The sequence below is a fragment of the Periplaneta americana genome, chromosome 7 (assembly GCF_040183065.1).
Source record: "Periplaneta americana isolate PAMFEO1 chromosome 7, P.americana_PAMFEO1_priV1, whole genome shotgun sequence".
Classification (NCBI taxonomy): Eukaryota; Metazoa; Arthropoda; class Insecta; order Blattodea; family Blattidae; genus Periplaneta; species Periplaneta americana.
The window spans coordinates 103314981-103329958 of record NC_091123.1 but is presented as its reverse complement, the minus strand read 5'-3'; the positions used below and the strand labels follow the sequence as shown (position 1 = coordinate 103329958).

General features: G+C 35.2%; 1 protein-coding gene across 11 annotated transcripts in view; it reads left to right on the top strand.

The window, feature by feature from the left end:
- Nucleotides 1-14978, top strand: part of LOC138703319 (ubinuclein-1-like) — a 720147-nt gene that overhangs the window by 148241 nt on the left and 556928 nt on the right. For 10 of the 11 annotated variants that reach the window (XR_011333095.1, XR_011333096.1, XR_011333097.1 and 7 more), the window contains exon 3: nt 12703-12801. The exons of the other annotated variant lie outside the window; for it this stretch is intronic. Coding sequence is in view for 5 of the 10 variants with exons in the window: in XM_069831096.1 (XP_069687197.1) it covers nt 12703-12801 (99 nt within the window). In the remaining 5 variants the exon portion in view is untranslated. The remainder of the gene's footprint in view (nt 1-12702; nt 12802-14978) is intronic. 11 annotated transcript variants of the gene reach the window in all.

Sequence of the window (14978 nt, the reverse complement as noted above, 5' to 3'; positions counted from 1 at the left end):
CATCGACGTCTAGGAAAAGAAAAGCACTAAATACACATTCATTTAAGAAACATGAAGGCCCAGCTCATAAGATGAGAAAGTATTGCAAAAGATGCTACAAATGGAAAATAGCAGGTGTGATATCCAAAAACGAAGTAAAGAAAGTCACAACTTAACTGTGAAGAATGAGAGGGAAAGCCGCACTTTCGTTTAGAGTGCTTCGCTAATTTTCATAAATAATAAATTTGAGATTGTTAGTGCTATTCAATTTTTATAACATTGTCCAATTAATTCATTTTTTAGGCGAATAATTTTCAAACAGGTTTCAGTAGTGTATTTTGTTATATGCATCTTATTATGTTTAGATTTATGGTTCTATAATAAACCCCATCCAAACCCCAATGATAGAAAAACTTTGATAAGCGCCACAGCGGTCTGATCCATACTTAGAATTCAATAAAGCAACGGTCAGGTGGCCTGTAGAGCTCGCGAAATAAAGTGGGATGCTGGGGCCATATGGACCGCCTTGGCACACGAGGGGACTGGTCAGGCACTCAGTGTGTTAAAAAAAGAGTAGATACAAGTTGAAGTTTTAACTTAATATAATAAGTTTTGTAGCACTCTGTAATTCTATTAGGAAACCTCTCATTTCTTCTTTGTTGATTTTAAAAGTAATATCTTGTTTGCTCTTTGAGTTTAAGATTCTTCTGTTGTTATAGGCTCCATTTCGGTCAGTACTGCAATTTTGTGCACAATGCTTTCAGTAACTTTATGAAAAAAGTAGTTACCGTACCTTCATCTAGATTGCAAACTGCAGTATTAACCTCCTTTTATGTTCCTGCCTTTTAAAACACCTTTTTTTTTGGTCCGTTCAATTTCCCTATATTCACAATGTATTAAAATCCTCGCTTTTACATTTAAAAAAATACGTGTTTCCTGCTGTTTACACCATGTTTGTATAGTGTGAAAATGAAATCAAAGTACCATGGTGTAACAACGAAGTCAAATTATCATGGCACTATGAAATCTAATAACTATGACAGGAAGTACTGAAATAATCATGGATGACCTTCAACATCTTTGTCTTTGTCTAGGCTTGTGTAGCGTTCTCTGGTAGCGTCCTTTTTGCGCATGTATTCATTCTCATTGTGTAAAGCAGTGTGAAGTTTGGCGCGCGCGTGATAGCCGTGTTCTTTCGTGATGAATTTTCTGTTAAATTTCTTAACAAACTTTTTTTTTTAGTCATTTATTATGTTTAAATTAATTTATTTTTCTTATTTCTGTTATTTGTTAGTTATTGAGAAAAAATTGGGAAAATGTTTTTCGATTGTTGAAAAAGCTAGAATTTTAGAAAAAATGGACTCATTTTGCAGCACACTTGTTGCACTGGCACATGAGTTGCAAATCTCTGTATCCATTTTAAACATTATCATGCACTCAGCCTAGTACATGAGATAACTCATAAACATCATGCATAACTTGACCTGCCAAAGTGGTGTGCAACTTGAAAATGAGTCACAGTCCTGCCATTTATCTGCAGTATGTGGAACCCAAATTGCGCAAGTGAAGTGGGTAGACATTAGACACACATACACATGTTTTAAACACTATTATGAAAAACAGGACAACTATAACTGCAAGTGCATCTGAATTTGGCCCAAATTAAAAAAAAAAAAAAAAAAAAGAGGAAATATGCCAGCGGCTCAAAATACGATGAGTTAGACGACCCTGTTAAAAGTTGGTTAGAGACAGCAATGGCATCCCATTTAATGGTGTGATATTGAGGGAGAAAGCACTTAAAGTGGCCTCCATACTAGGGATCGACAATTTTACAGCATCCAGTGGATAGATCGACATATTCAGGAAACGATATAACATTGTATTCAGGTCTGTATGTGAGGAATCAAATGATGTTCCTGACTGAACTGTTGAAGAATGGACTATTGGAAAGCTAATAATAGTGTAGCAATATTCAAAGGTTCCTGATAGCAACAGGAGAACGAATAGAAGCAGTAAAATTAAATATAGTGTAAAAAAGAGAGTTCAAAGTATATAGGTATTATTAAATATACTGTAATTCATTATTCTTCTGCAATTTTTTGTGCATGTGAAAATCATTTCCCACAATTTACACTTTCCTGCAATATACACCAATTTTCTTCAGGTCCCCTGAAAAGTGTAAAAGAGGGGTAATATTACTGTATAATAAAATAAAATTATTATTGTGGGACATACCCTCTATAAAAGTTGACATTTATTTCAACTACTACTACAGTCTATTATATACAGTCATGAAGCTCAATACGTAGGGAATATGCATCCATAGATAGTTCCTAACCACTAGGATCGCTATTATTGCCTCATCACAGACAATACCAGCACACAGTCTGTTGTTCCTAGCTTTTGTTGAACAAAATTTTTTTATCACATTTTTATTGTAAACACTGCTAAAGTATGAGTATATATTATTCCATAGTATTTCTTAAACATGTAACATGGCTTCAGTATGCTGAAATGTTGTTCAGATTTAGCCGTTGCCTCTGGAGAAGTTAGAACTATGTTTGACAGTATTACTACTAGAAAAGGTATAGTTTTTAAGTTATATGCAATTTCATTTTTTGAATAATTTTCATTTTCATGCTGTGTATTTATGTAGGCAAAACATGTAACTATTAATATTTTAGTCCCTTACAAAATTATTACAAATATTTTATGCACTACAAAACAAAAAATATATACAAGCCTTAATATAATAATTATATTATATGGGATAACTTACTTAAGATTAGAAAATATTAACAAAATACACTTTTCCCTATGAATTTAAAAGTCTTAATTTTTTCTCTTGTGTTCAATTTTGCAGTCTCTAATAGTGTTCCAGTAGTAGTCAACAAGCATCGCAGGCATCCATTTCCCTTCATACCGCTTTTCCGTGGACATTATATCTTTATCGAACCTTTCACCATGTTCGTCGGAGGCATCACTGCAGCTCTCAGGAAAATAATGTAGATGTGAATCTAGGAAGTGCACTTTTAAAGACGTATGACATACTACGTCCCTATGTGCATTTATCATTTGTTAAACAAGTTGTTTGAAGTCGTTAGCTCTTTTTCTTCTCAGAAACTTTTGCATTACATTCTTGAAACAAGATCACGCTCTTCTTTTTTTGGTGCAAGGCATTGTTCAGAATCTAAGTTCTTCTGAAGTTTTCTAATTTGGTGACCCACAAACACTCCCTATTTTATTTTTGCTGCAGAAAGACGAGGAAACTTTTATAAAAGGCACATAAATCCTCCTCCAGATGTAACCATGGCCTTAACAAATAGTTTAATAAGGCCTAGCTTGATGTGAAGAGGGGGTAGCAGAACATCTTCACTGGCTACCAATTTCTAATTCAGTATATTTTTCTCTCAAACTTTCCACTTACGTCAGGCCAAATCTTTCTTTTATAATGGGAATTTCTATCGCAACTATCCCACTCACACAGAAAACATCTATATTTGGTGTAGCCTTGTTGCATATCTAATATCATGGCAACTATTTTCGAATCACCATATATTTTCCACTTGTGCTGATTATATTTGATTAATCTCAGCATATTTTTCAAAATATCATATGACTCTTTAGTCATACTTGCATAGGCAACTGGGACAGAAGGCATTATGTTCCCATTGTGGAGGAGAACTCCCTTTAGACTATTTTGAGGCATCTATAAAAAGTCTCCACTCCTGTGGCTCGTATTTGAAATTCAAAGTATTCATTAGGCCATAAACATCATTGCAGAATGTCATCATGTTGTCATTTACAAAATACGAAAAAAAAATGCGTTCCCTATGTCTAAACTCAGTAATTTTCGTATCTGGTTGCAATATATTACATTCTTGCAATCTCGAACCCAACAGTTCTGCTTTTTGTTTACTTAGGCCTAAATCACGAACTGGTCGTTCAGATATGCTTGTGTCAAGAAACGTGGAGTTGAAGTGCTTGTGGACTGATAAGATGGGTCTATTTTTTTCAGGAGATGTCAATGCTTCACTCACACTTTCTGCACTATCTGTTTCACTGTCTTCATTTGTAGGTCTTATAGGTACTGGAAGAGTTTCGGAGTGTGGGATTGGTCTGATTGCAGAAGGCAAATTGGAGTACACTATGTGTCTCTTAGATTTCCGATTTGTAAAACCATGAACATCTGTCACACAGAAGTAACAGTCTGTAATGGGGTCCTTTTGTATCCTCCATATCATTGGTACTGTAAAAATGTACAGTTATCTCTACCTTTCCACCAGTTTATCAGTTTAACATAGCAAGTTTCACAACAAATATGTGGTGCCCAGTCCTTTTGCTGATCCCTCAAGTTCTATTCCAAAATAATGTTCGTAGGCTTTCTTTACAATGGGCGAAATCTTCTTCCTATGCCTAACAAACGTGAACTCTCCGCATATATAGCAGAAGTTGTCAGGCGTATTTCTACAGGTTCTACGATTTGAATTTTCTAGAAGAGAAAATGTCAAAAAAAAAATATATATATATATTTGAAATTAATACATTGCTATGAGTTGAATTGTGCTTATACAGAAACAACATTTCATGTAAACAAACAATACTCGCTTCCTCTAACAACAATTCCAGGTTAAACCTAAGATTTCTCTTTCTCTGAAACTCAAGATCTCTCTCTCTCTCTGTTAGAATTGTCTATTTTTCTTCTATGGTTTGAGAGGTTTCTGTAAAAGAGAAATATGTAAAGTTTTACATATTGTGACATATTCAACAATAATGTTGCTTTCATTCACAACAATAATGACTTTTATTTCTGGGTTTAAATACTCCCGTCAACAATGGGTATTCCACTCAACACAGCTACAGTATTCGTTATTGCACTCCATAGACGACAATGACAATTCACGTGGATTATTGAGAAGAACAACAATGTACTCCTAATCTCAACTAATGTTCACAAACCACTATGTACAACAAAACTGTCAGTTCTCAGTTGGTTCGCCTTGGCTAGTTCTTCTAGCTCACTCACTCAAGTCTATGATGCACTTCATATCCAAGACTTTCAGATAAAGTTCACTGCACTGCGAACCCAAAGACTCCTGGACATGTTGCTTCTGCCTGGACACTGCCACAGTTACTCAAGTTCACTGCGTTTCGAACCAAAGACTCCCGGACGCGTTGCTTCCGCCTGGATGCTGCCACAGTTACTCAAGTTCACTGCGTTTCGAACCAAAGACTCCCGGACGCGTTGCTTCTGCCTGGACGCTGCCACAATTACTCAAGTTCACTCGCGTCGAACCCCTGTCTCGAAGGCAGGCTTCCTTGCCCATTCGCTGCTGCTTCATTGGCTAGCTGACCAAACTAAAACTGGCTGTGCGGCTCACTTGCCCTTCTATTTATTGCTAAATCACACTTTCCAGGATGTACTGTATCCCAAAGTTTCTCCAAGGAGGATTGCGCTTCTGGAGACTTCTCTGGCTTTCTCTGCTCGGTTGCAGTTGCTTTTCTTCCCCCTCTCTGCTGTGGCCCAGCATCCCATCGTTTCTCCTCTCCTCTCTACACCGCGCCCAGAGCCCACCGAAGCTGGCCTTCCTCTCTCCGCAGCCTGTCTTCCTGTGCGCCCTCCCTTCTGCCGGACGCGCGTTCGACTCCCGATGTGGCTGTCAAAATATTTTATATACCACAGGTGTCGGAATATTATGGTTAAAAATGAATATTTACTCACATGAAAAGGAATATCTCCACCATCCAAATAATGCCAGTTTAACATGCTATAAAACAATTTGAAATCCTGTAATAATGACTTGCTTATTAAATTTTACTACCAACAGGAATGCCACAATCTGAAAATGAAAACAAATGAAGAACAAAATTTTCTGTTTTCAGATTTGAATTTTCCATATGAAAATCCTTTGGAAACACATATTTTCATTTAAGAAAAATGACCCTTGTAGAACAGTGAACATAGATATAATGAACATAAAAATAAGCCTAACTATGAAGAAAGCCAAAATTGTAAATAAAGCCTGAACTATTAAAGCCTACTATTAATGTCGAAACTAACTTATCTTTGAGTTTGTATGGGTCCAATTCTTCCAATATGCACTAAAATATCCCTGAGGCAGATGTTTCAGTCAGCTACACGAAAACTATGAAAATGTTCGACTACTTTTGGACCCTGAACAAAACGAAGAAGTACCAATAATTGAAGACTTCCCTGGAAAAAGGATGTAACATCAATTTATTGGAATATGTGATTCAGGTGAAAAAAGTAATTTTTAAGCACTTATAACAATAAATTATTGCATTCAAAAGCTGAATAAATTTGTATCCTTGATTAGTCAAAAGTTTAGGCCTTATTAAATATGCCCCTGAAGGAATTTTTCTTTCTTTTGAAACATAAATTATAGTTTCTTGGTTACATCCTTATTCCGGGGAGGTCTTCAGTTATGTCTTGGAAACATCAGTAGTTTCATCTGCTTGCACAGACACAAACATTACTTTATTTACATTCCCGTGGAGATCTCTGTAAACCTGGTACATACAATTTAATAGCTCATTTTGTATGATGACTGACATGTAGTTATTTACTTTGGATTCTTCTAAATGCTGACGTAAACTGTCATGTCTCATAGCAATATGATTTACAAACTCTATGAAGATACCTCTGCTTAACGATTCTTCTCCATTATGTCCTTGTAGAGCAATTTCATGTCGACTTCATTATTTTAAGCAATCGATAATTCTACTTGATATGTTACTAACTCATTGTGCCATATAATTCATAGCTCACTGGATAACAAAACTTTACAAAAGTCATATCCCTAATATTAAATTAGCCATTTCTGATAGATTCCATGGTGCTAAACATAAATATCCCATTGCCAATGTATTCTATTAGGCTAGTTTCGGCATGAAGACATATATTGTGGATGTTCAAGGTGTGTGCTGGACACCCTATAAATTCGGTAATCTCATTTTTTTATTTTAAGTTGTTTTATATAATGCAACAATAATTTTAATTTATCACAATTTAAATGCATGGTAATCTCATTGGAAGTTGACGTATATAGTTCAAGACTAATTTTAACTTATTACCATTTAAATATTTAAAATGCCTCCTGGTTGAATGTGCACACCATCCCCAGAACGGCTTTCGTTTTATAACTTACGCTCTGCCTGACAAAGTGGAATGAGGTCTGGTCTGGTTGTCCTGCCTGTACAAAAGAACATCCTCAGTTGAAAGTTACTGCTATAATCTCTGTGCGCACACGGTGAAGGGTGGGGATACTCATTTCTCTCAAGCTCGCAGGTCGTCCTGTATACAGGCAGTTCAACTTGTCAATTGTAGCCTTATAAAATATTGTGTTTGACATGTGTATTTACTGCTTGTCTGAGTGAATTTACTGTGTTTAAGTTTTATTAGGGTTAAAAGCTGTGTGCCAGCGCAGGTGAACAATTTAAATTATTTAATGGTAATAGCACTTGGAAATGTATGCTGTAAAATATCTTTTGCAAAAATCATTCTCTTCTCGCCCACTAGAAGAGAAATAATTACATATAGTGCATAAGGGTAGACCTACTCCGCCACTTCAGAATTTAGTGCAACAATGTAAAACAAAAAGCAGACAATACAGTAGACATTTTTCTTTTTCACAATATCAAAATGTAGAATGGTTAGCGGGTTGTGAAATTTCAAACAGGTTGTGCTTATTGTTTTCAACAAAAATGAGGTTTGGAGTAAGTATGGATTATGCTGACTTAAATCACTTGTTTAGTGCACAGCAAATACATTCAAAATTTCAAACTCACGTACAATGTTTCCTGAAATCAAAACTTTTCGGCAAACAGTGAATTGATATGCAAATCTGACTTTCAGGTAGCAGACTTGAATAATTTCAAGGGAAAAATTGTTCTGGGGCCGGGTATCGATCCCGGGACTCTTCACTTAGCGCACCAATGCTCTACTGACTGAGTTACCCCAGGAACCATACACGACACCGGCACAATTCTTCCCTTTATATCCACACAACTTAAAAGGGGATGATTATTATCATTATTGAACGACCTAAGTATAATAAACTATAATTAGGTCTATTCATTAATAATAACAAAGCTGTATTTGGAAATATAACAGAGTTAAGTCAATGATATTTATTTATAACTAGCCATACCCCCACTTTGCTGCACTTGTTATAAATAAATATCATTGACTTAAATCTGTTATATTTCCTAATACAGCTTTGTTATTGTTAGTTAATAATTAATTTATTACACTGGACAACAAATTTTGACTTTTTGTTTGCGACATGAATGAAACCTCACTTTTCTAAAGGATCACACTATGCTGAACACGAATATGACAACAAAAATGCTAGGTTGGTTCTGGTTTCAGAGTAATATTAAGAAAAATTCTATAGTAATTTTTTCTATGGAAATCTGTCTGATGTCTTGTAAAACATCGCTTACCTTTTCTAAATGTGCTTTCTCTTTGCTTCCCTCTTGTAGTCGAGTTTAGGAGCATCCCTGATGACTGTCCAGCAGTAGTCAGCAAGCATTCTTGCACTCCACTTTCCCCGGTAACGTTTTTCCATTAATGATACTTGTTGGTGGAAACGTTCCCCATGTTCATCGCTTACTTCCCCACAACTTTCAGGATGGGAGTGTAAAAAGTGTAATTTAAGGGACATGTTGCATCCCATTTTGTGATAAGAAGACAGCAAATTCGTAATAAGGTCCTCATAGTTTTCAGCTCGTTTGTTTCCCAAAAAATTATTTACAATTCTCTGAAAGAAATCCATGCCTCTTTCTCAACATCATTTAAAAGGTATTCAAATATCTCATCTTGGTGAAGTTGACGAATCTGTGGACCAACAAAAACTCCTTCCTTTAACTTAGCCTCACTCATTTTAGGAAATTTTGAAACTAGGTATTTGAATGCCGGTCCATTTCGGTCCAACGTTTTAGCAAAGTTTTGATGAGCCCAAGTTTTATATGTAGTGGAGGAATTAAAATGTTCTCAGATTCCACCAGAGGTTCATGTTTAATATTCATTTTTCCAGTTTCCATAGCTTGACGTAAAGGCCATTCCTTTTTAATGAAATGAGAAGCTCTATCTCTACTGTTCCATTCGCATATGAAACAACAGTGTTTAGTGTAGCCTAGTTGGAGTCCAGTTAATATTGCAATTACTTTGAAGTCTGCACATATTTTCCATTGATAAGTGTTATAATGAATTGATTCAAGAAGGAGTTTCAGGCTGTCATATGATTCCTTCATATGCACTGAATAACCAATAGGAATTGACGGCAACTAATTGCCATTATGGAGTAATACAGCTCTGAGACTTAATTTTGAGGCATCTATAAACGACCGCCACTGATCAGAAATGTGATTAATGTTCAGAGCACTCAATAAGTCACTAACATCACTACAAAACACTAAATCGCCTTCCACAGAAAAATATTCTCAAGATGTTTCTGACGGTCACGAAAAAATGTCCTTTCACATTTTCGGCAAGGTAGTTCCATTGTTGGAATCTGGAGGCTAACAGCTCTGCCTTGGATTTAGAAAGTTCCAGGTCTCTCACTAAATCGTTTAGTTCATTTTGGCTAATTTTGTGATGTTCAGATTTAACATCAGGTGCAAAGTCAGATCTGTAGATGTGGAAGGTTCTGGATCACAAGGCTCTTCTTCCGAATCTATGGAATATGATTCAGGGGGTGTAGGAACAGGTAGCTCATCACTATGGGGTACAGGACGAGTAGCAGAATGTATGTTGGGATATACAATGGTCTTCTTTTTATAATTCGTCATTCCTCGGAGTGGTGGTACCATACAAAATAGACAGTCGTCAGTGTGATTTCTTGGCTCCAACCAAATAACTGGAATGGCAAAAGGCATCGAAGGTCTCCTGTGATTCAACCAATCCAGAAGATTCGTGTAGCAAGTCTTACAACAGACATGTGGAGCCCAACTCTTATTTTGGTCTCCTAATTTGCAGAATTCACCAAAATAAAGATTGTAAGCTGTTTTTATAACAGGAGTGATATTTCTCCTCTGCACAGCAAACACCACTTCGCTGCAAATATAACAAAAACTGTTAGGATCATTTATGCCCTTACGTGGCATTGTTAACAACACTCACAACACGTAAAATTTTTATCACTATTTATTATTTATTTATTATTTACTATTATAAATTAATTTTACACTATGTCACAAATTTCTTTGTAGCGTTTTAAGACGAAGTTTTTACTTGAGTTTTATCTGTTAGTAAATCACATCTGCACTCCGAAACACTTCTCAGGCACTGAGGAGATCTACTGTAAATGAATTCTTGTTTTGTATGTTTATCTTAGTCCCTTCCTCACAATAACAAACCTAAGATAAACCCAGCTCGTCCTTCTAAGTGTGTTTATTCATCCCCTATATTCCTCTACATTCTTATCTAGTTACAATTTCCTGTCATAAATATATGCCATACTATAAAAATACGAAGCAGTTGGCAACTTTCAGTAACAGTTTCGTCATAAGGGGTGTCCAATTAATCAAAAATTGTATATACCACTCATGTCGCAATTTTGCTGTTGACCAGTGTTATCAATTATAAATCGTTTGCTTCTGAATTATTTCCAAAGTTATATTTGGAACTATGAAGGTAACTGTTATTACCATGCAGTAGGTTCTGGAGTTGTTCTATTAATTCTACTTTTAAGCTTGGTATTATGTTAGACCTAAGAGCATCTGAAATAGAATATATTTGTAAAAACTGAAGGTCATTACTCTCAGCTGAAAGAAGGCTTTGTCACCAAACGATACCATTTGAAATAAGGTGTTGCACTGCTCTGTATTTTTTAAAACTTGTGTTGATAACGGATGTACTACTATAAGTACCTACCTAAGTTTTTAATTGGTTGTGGGGGCTCTTGAATTTCAGGAAGAAAAACTTTTCCACCAGCGCAACGTTTTCAAAACTAATTTACAAACATGTTAAGCAAATTATTCTTGCAATGAAAACAGATGCTCCCTAGACCAAAGAGTCGTATTTCAATTCTGTAATATTACTTCATAGTGTCATCTGCTATTGTATGACGTTATGACTGAAATACCTATATTGTTAATTGTTTTTATTGTAACATTCGGCCATTACTGACAAAATATATAAGATCTCGTGCTCGGAGGGGTGTAGTTTGGGGTTTGAGATGGCCTACAAACCATAAGACATGCTAAAGATGTTGGTTTGCTAATTATTTAATATGGAGTATTGTGCACTACATAGAACTGTTACCTATTAAGTATACATTACCATAGCTCACCCAAATACGTAATTAAGCAATAAAAATATTTACTGTTATGTTACTGAATAAATAACGTACTTAATATGTGCTGTGTGTATATTTGTAAAATTATTCCATCTCTGACTTTCATTCTTTCATAAAAAACGCAACGCAAATCAGACATCACTGCAGTACATATAGCTAATTATTAGTTTCGACAATATATAAAGTTTTCTGTGTATAAGGTTCTGTTAGTCCTACCTTATATGCATTTGTGCTCAGTCCTCGTTTCACTCATGAGCTTCTGTAATGACATAAAGCCTACGTCCATCTAAAGAAACTACACGTTCCAATGATGAAAGAATTATTAAAATCTATTAAATAGTTTCCTGACGTTGCTTCACACAAAAACACAAGTACTCTCTCTTTATAATATAATAATATTTAGTATAATAATATAAACACATAATTATATCATCCGTATATTAATCCGATTGTTGTCTAAGAATTCCAAGGCCACCTTAAATAAATGCAGAGTCATTTGTTTTATCTTTATTACTCGCATTTTAATGTGACCTGGCCATGATATAAAAAGCATTGTTATTTTATGGTAATGCAGAATTCCTGCACGGAAATATTATGTACTTCGGTACGTCATAGTAATATTAGTCCTATCAAAATTTTGCATAGAATAAAACTTTTTGGAAATCGTTTTTAAAGAAACTTTTGTTCTGTAATATTTTTCATAAAAATCAATACTAAGCGAGTTATTTCTATTTATTTAATTAAGTACCCTTATAACCCCCCTTTTAAATAAAGTATTTTGAATGTCATATAGCCTATAATCTAAGTTACAACGAACTTAATTTATATTCCAATTTTCATCAAAATCCGTTCAGCCATTATTGTGTGAAAAGGTAACAAACATCCAGACAGACAGACAGACATACAAACAAAAGTTAAAAAAAAGCGATTTTCGGTTTCAGGATGGTTAATTATATATGTTAGGACCAATTATTTTTGGAAAAGCGAAAATTACCAGAAAAATTTCGGCTACAGATTTATTATTAGTATAGACTAGACATGCAGCAAAGCGCACAGGTATGGCTAGTATAATATATTAAAAAAATTCTTTGATGGTGTGAAGACTATTTTTATTGTTTAGTCAATTGTCCGAAGACAGATTTGGACCTCATAAGTGACACCAATAAGGCATCACTCATGGGACACCTAAGCCAGGAGATAATGGGGCAGGGTGACCAGTTCCTTTCGCCGTCCATTCCGTTCATTGCTGGCTAGTAACATTACTAATCAAATTTCAGGTGTATACAAACAATTGGGCTCCCTCTGAAGCATATTCCATTATTTATTAATTGTAGGTATGTTATCTGCATTTTCCGCTGAATGTACTTACTGCAGTATTAATAAACGAAAACTTCTGTTTCAGAGAGGGTCAGGTAAGAAGAAACACAGTCGATATGAAGATTATGTGGACCTTGGTGCTGGATATGATGAAACTGATCCTTTTATTGATAACACCGATGCTGTAAGTAGGAGTAAAACTTGTGTGGTTTTGTTGCTTGATATAAAATGACTGAAAATTAAGACTGCAAGATAATTATGTACGAGAAATATAAATTTTATACATACAGAGTGGAAGGTGTTTAATGCCAGTCCTTTTAAGGAAAGAGTTCTTAGCATAGTATGAATGGAAAATTCCGTAACCATTTTGTTTCTTTGTGTCTAGATTTCCCAGAAATAATTATTTTTAGTGATAATTTTTTATTTTGTAATGTATTCACATTAGAGTGCTCAGTTCCAATAGATATTTTGCATAATGTTTGTGTCACATTTACTGTTTAAGTGTATTTTAATACTTTGATTATTTATAAATCACTTTAAGTAATTGATCTTTGACAGTGTTTTTGTTGTTGTTGATCGAATGCTTAGACAATGAAGTCACTCATCATCTTGCACTCCAGTATTTTTGTATGTTGTCATCTGTGCATTTTCTGTGTTCCATGTTCATCTCTTCATTTGCATCACACAATACACAGGTGGATGGGATGTATGAGAAATTCCTTTCCTGTGTAGGTTGCTTGCTAAATAATCATGATTCATTATCAACCTGAATATTGCAACAGCAGATTTACGTGACTCTAGGGGGATTATTTCGGGGTTAGTGAATAAAATTTTTCAGGTTTTATTTTTTACTCCATCCAAATTTGTTGGTTTTGGACAGATCTGAATTTTACTGTTGATTAATTGTTTTTCAGAATAAAATGGAAGTTCGTTATTAGATGATTGTAAAAGTTAATTGTTTTTTTTTTTTTACTTGGTTATTTAATGACGCTGTATCGACTACAAGGTTATTTAGCGTCGATGGAATTGGTGATAGCGAGATGATATTTGGCGAGATGAGGCCGAGGATTTGCCATAGATTACCTGACATTTGCCTTATGGTTGGGGAAAACCTCGGAAAAAACCCAAACAGGTAAGCAGCCCAAGCGGGAATCGGACCTGCGCCCGAGCGTAAGTCTGGATCGGCAGGTAAGTGCCTTAATCGACCAAGCTATGCTAATGGTTACAAAATTTAATTGTCCAAAAATCTGCTGTTTCATTTCCCTTTTTGTCAGAATGGGAAGGAATCCACTGTAAACTATTTTTTTTTCTTAGTTCTTGCTTGCAGACTCTCCATCAGTCCTAAACAGATGGAAAAACTGTTTTGCGCAACTACTAAATGTACATAGGCCAAATAGAAATGATCGGGACGAAATTGAAATACAAATTGCTGAGCCATTTATACCCGAACCCATGCTTTCAGAAGTCGAAATAGCGATAGAAAATCTGAAAAAGTACAAGTCTCCAGGTATTGATCAAATTCCAGCAGAATTAATACAAGAGGGTGGAAGTGCATTATATAGCGAAATTTATAAACTTGTACTTGCAATTTGGGAAAAGGAAATTGTACCAGAAGAATAGAAGGAGTCCATAATTGTACCTATTTTTAAGAAGGGGGACAAGACCAACTGTGGTACTTTCGAGGAATATCACTTTTGTTGACATACAAAATTTTGTCCAATATTCTTTTGAGAAGATTAACTCCATACGTAGATGAAATTATTGGGGATCATCAGTGCGGTTTTTGGCGTAATAGACTGACTATTGATCAGATTTTTTGTATTCGACAGGTAATGGAGAAAAAATGGGAGTATAAAGGTACAGTACATCAATTATTCATAGATTTTAAAAATGCATATGACTCGGTTAAGAGGGAAGTATTATATGACATTCTTATTGAATTTGGTATTCCCAAGAAACTAGTTCGATTAATTAAAATGTGTCTCAGTGAAACATACAGCAGAGTCCGTATAGGTCAGTTTCTATCCGATGCTTTTCCAATTCACTGCGGGCTAAAGCAGGGAGATGCACTATCACCTTTACTTCTTAACTTCGCTCTAGAATATGACAGTTCAGGATAACAGGCAGGGTTTGGAATTGAACGGGTTACATCAGCTTCTTGTCTATGCGGATGACGTGAATATGTTAGGAGAAAATCCACAAACGATTAGGGAAAACACGGAAATTTTACTTGAAGCAAGTAAAGCGATCGGTTTGGAAGTAAATCCCGAAAAGACAAAGTATATGATTATGTCTCGTGACCAGAATATTGTACGAAATGGAAATATAAAAATTGGAGATTTATCCTTCGAAGAGGTGGAA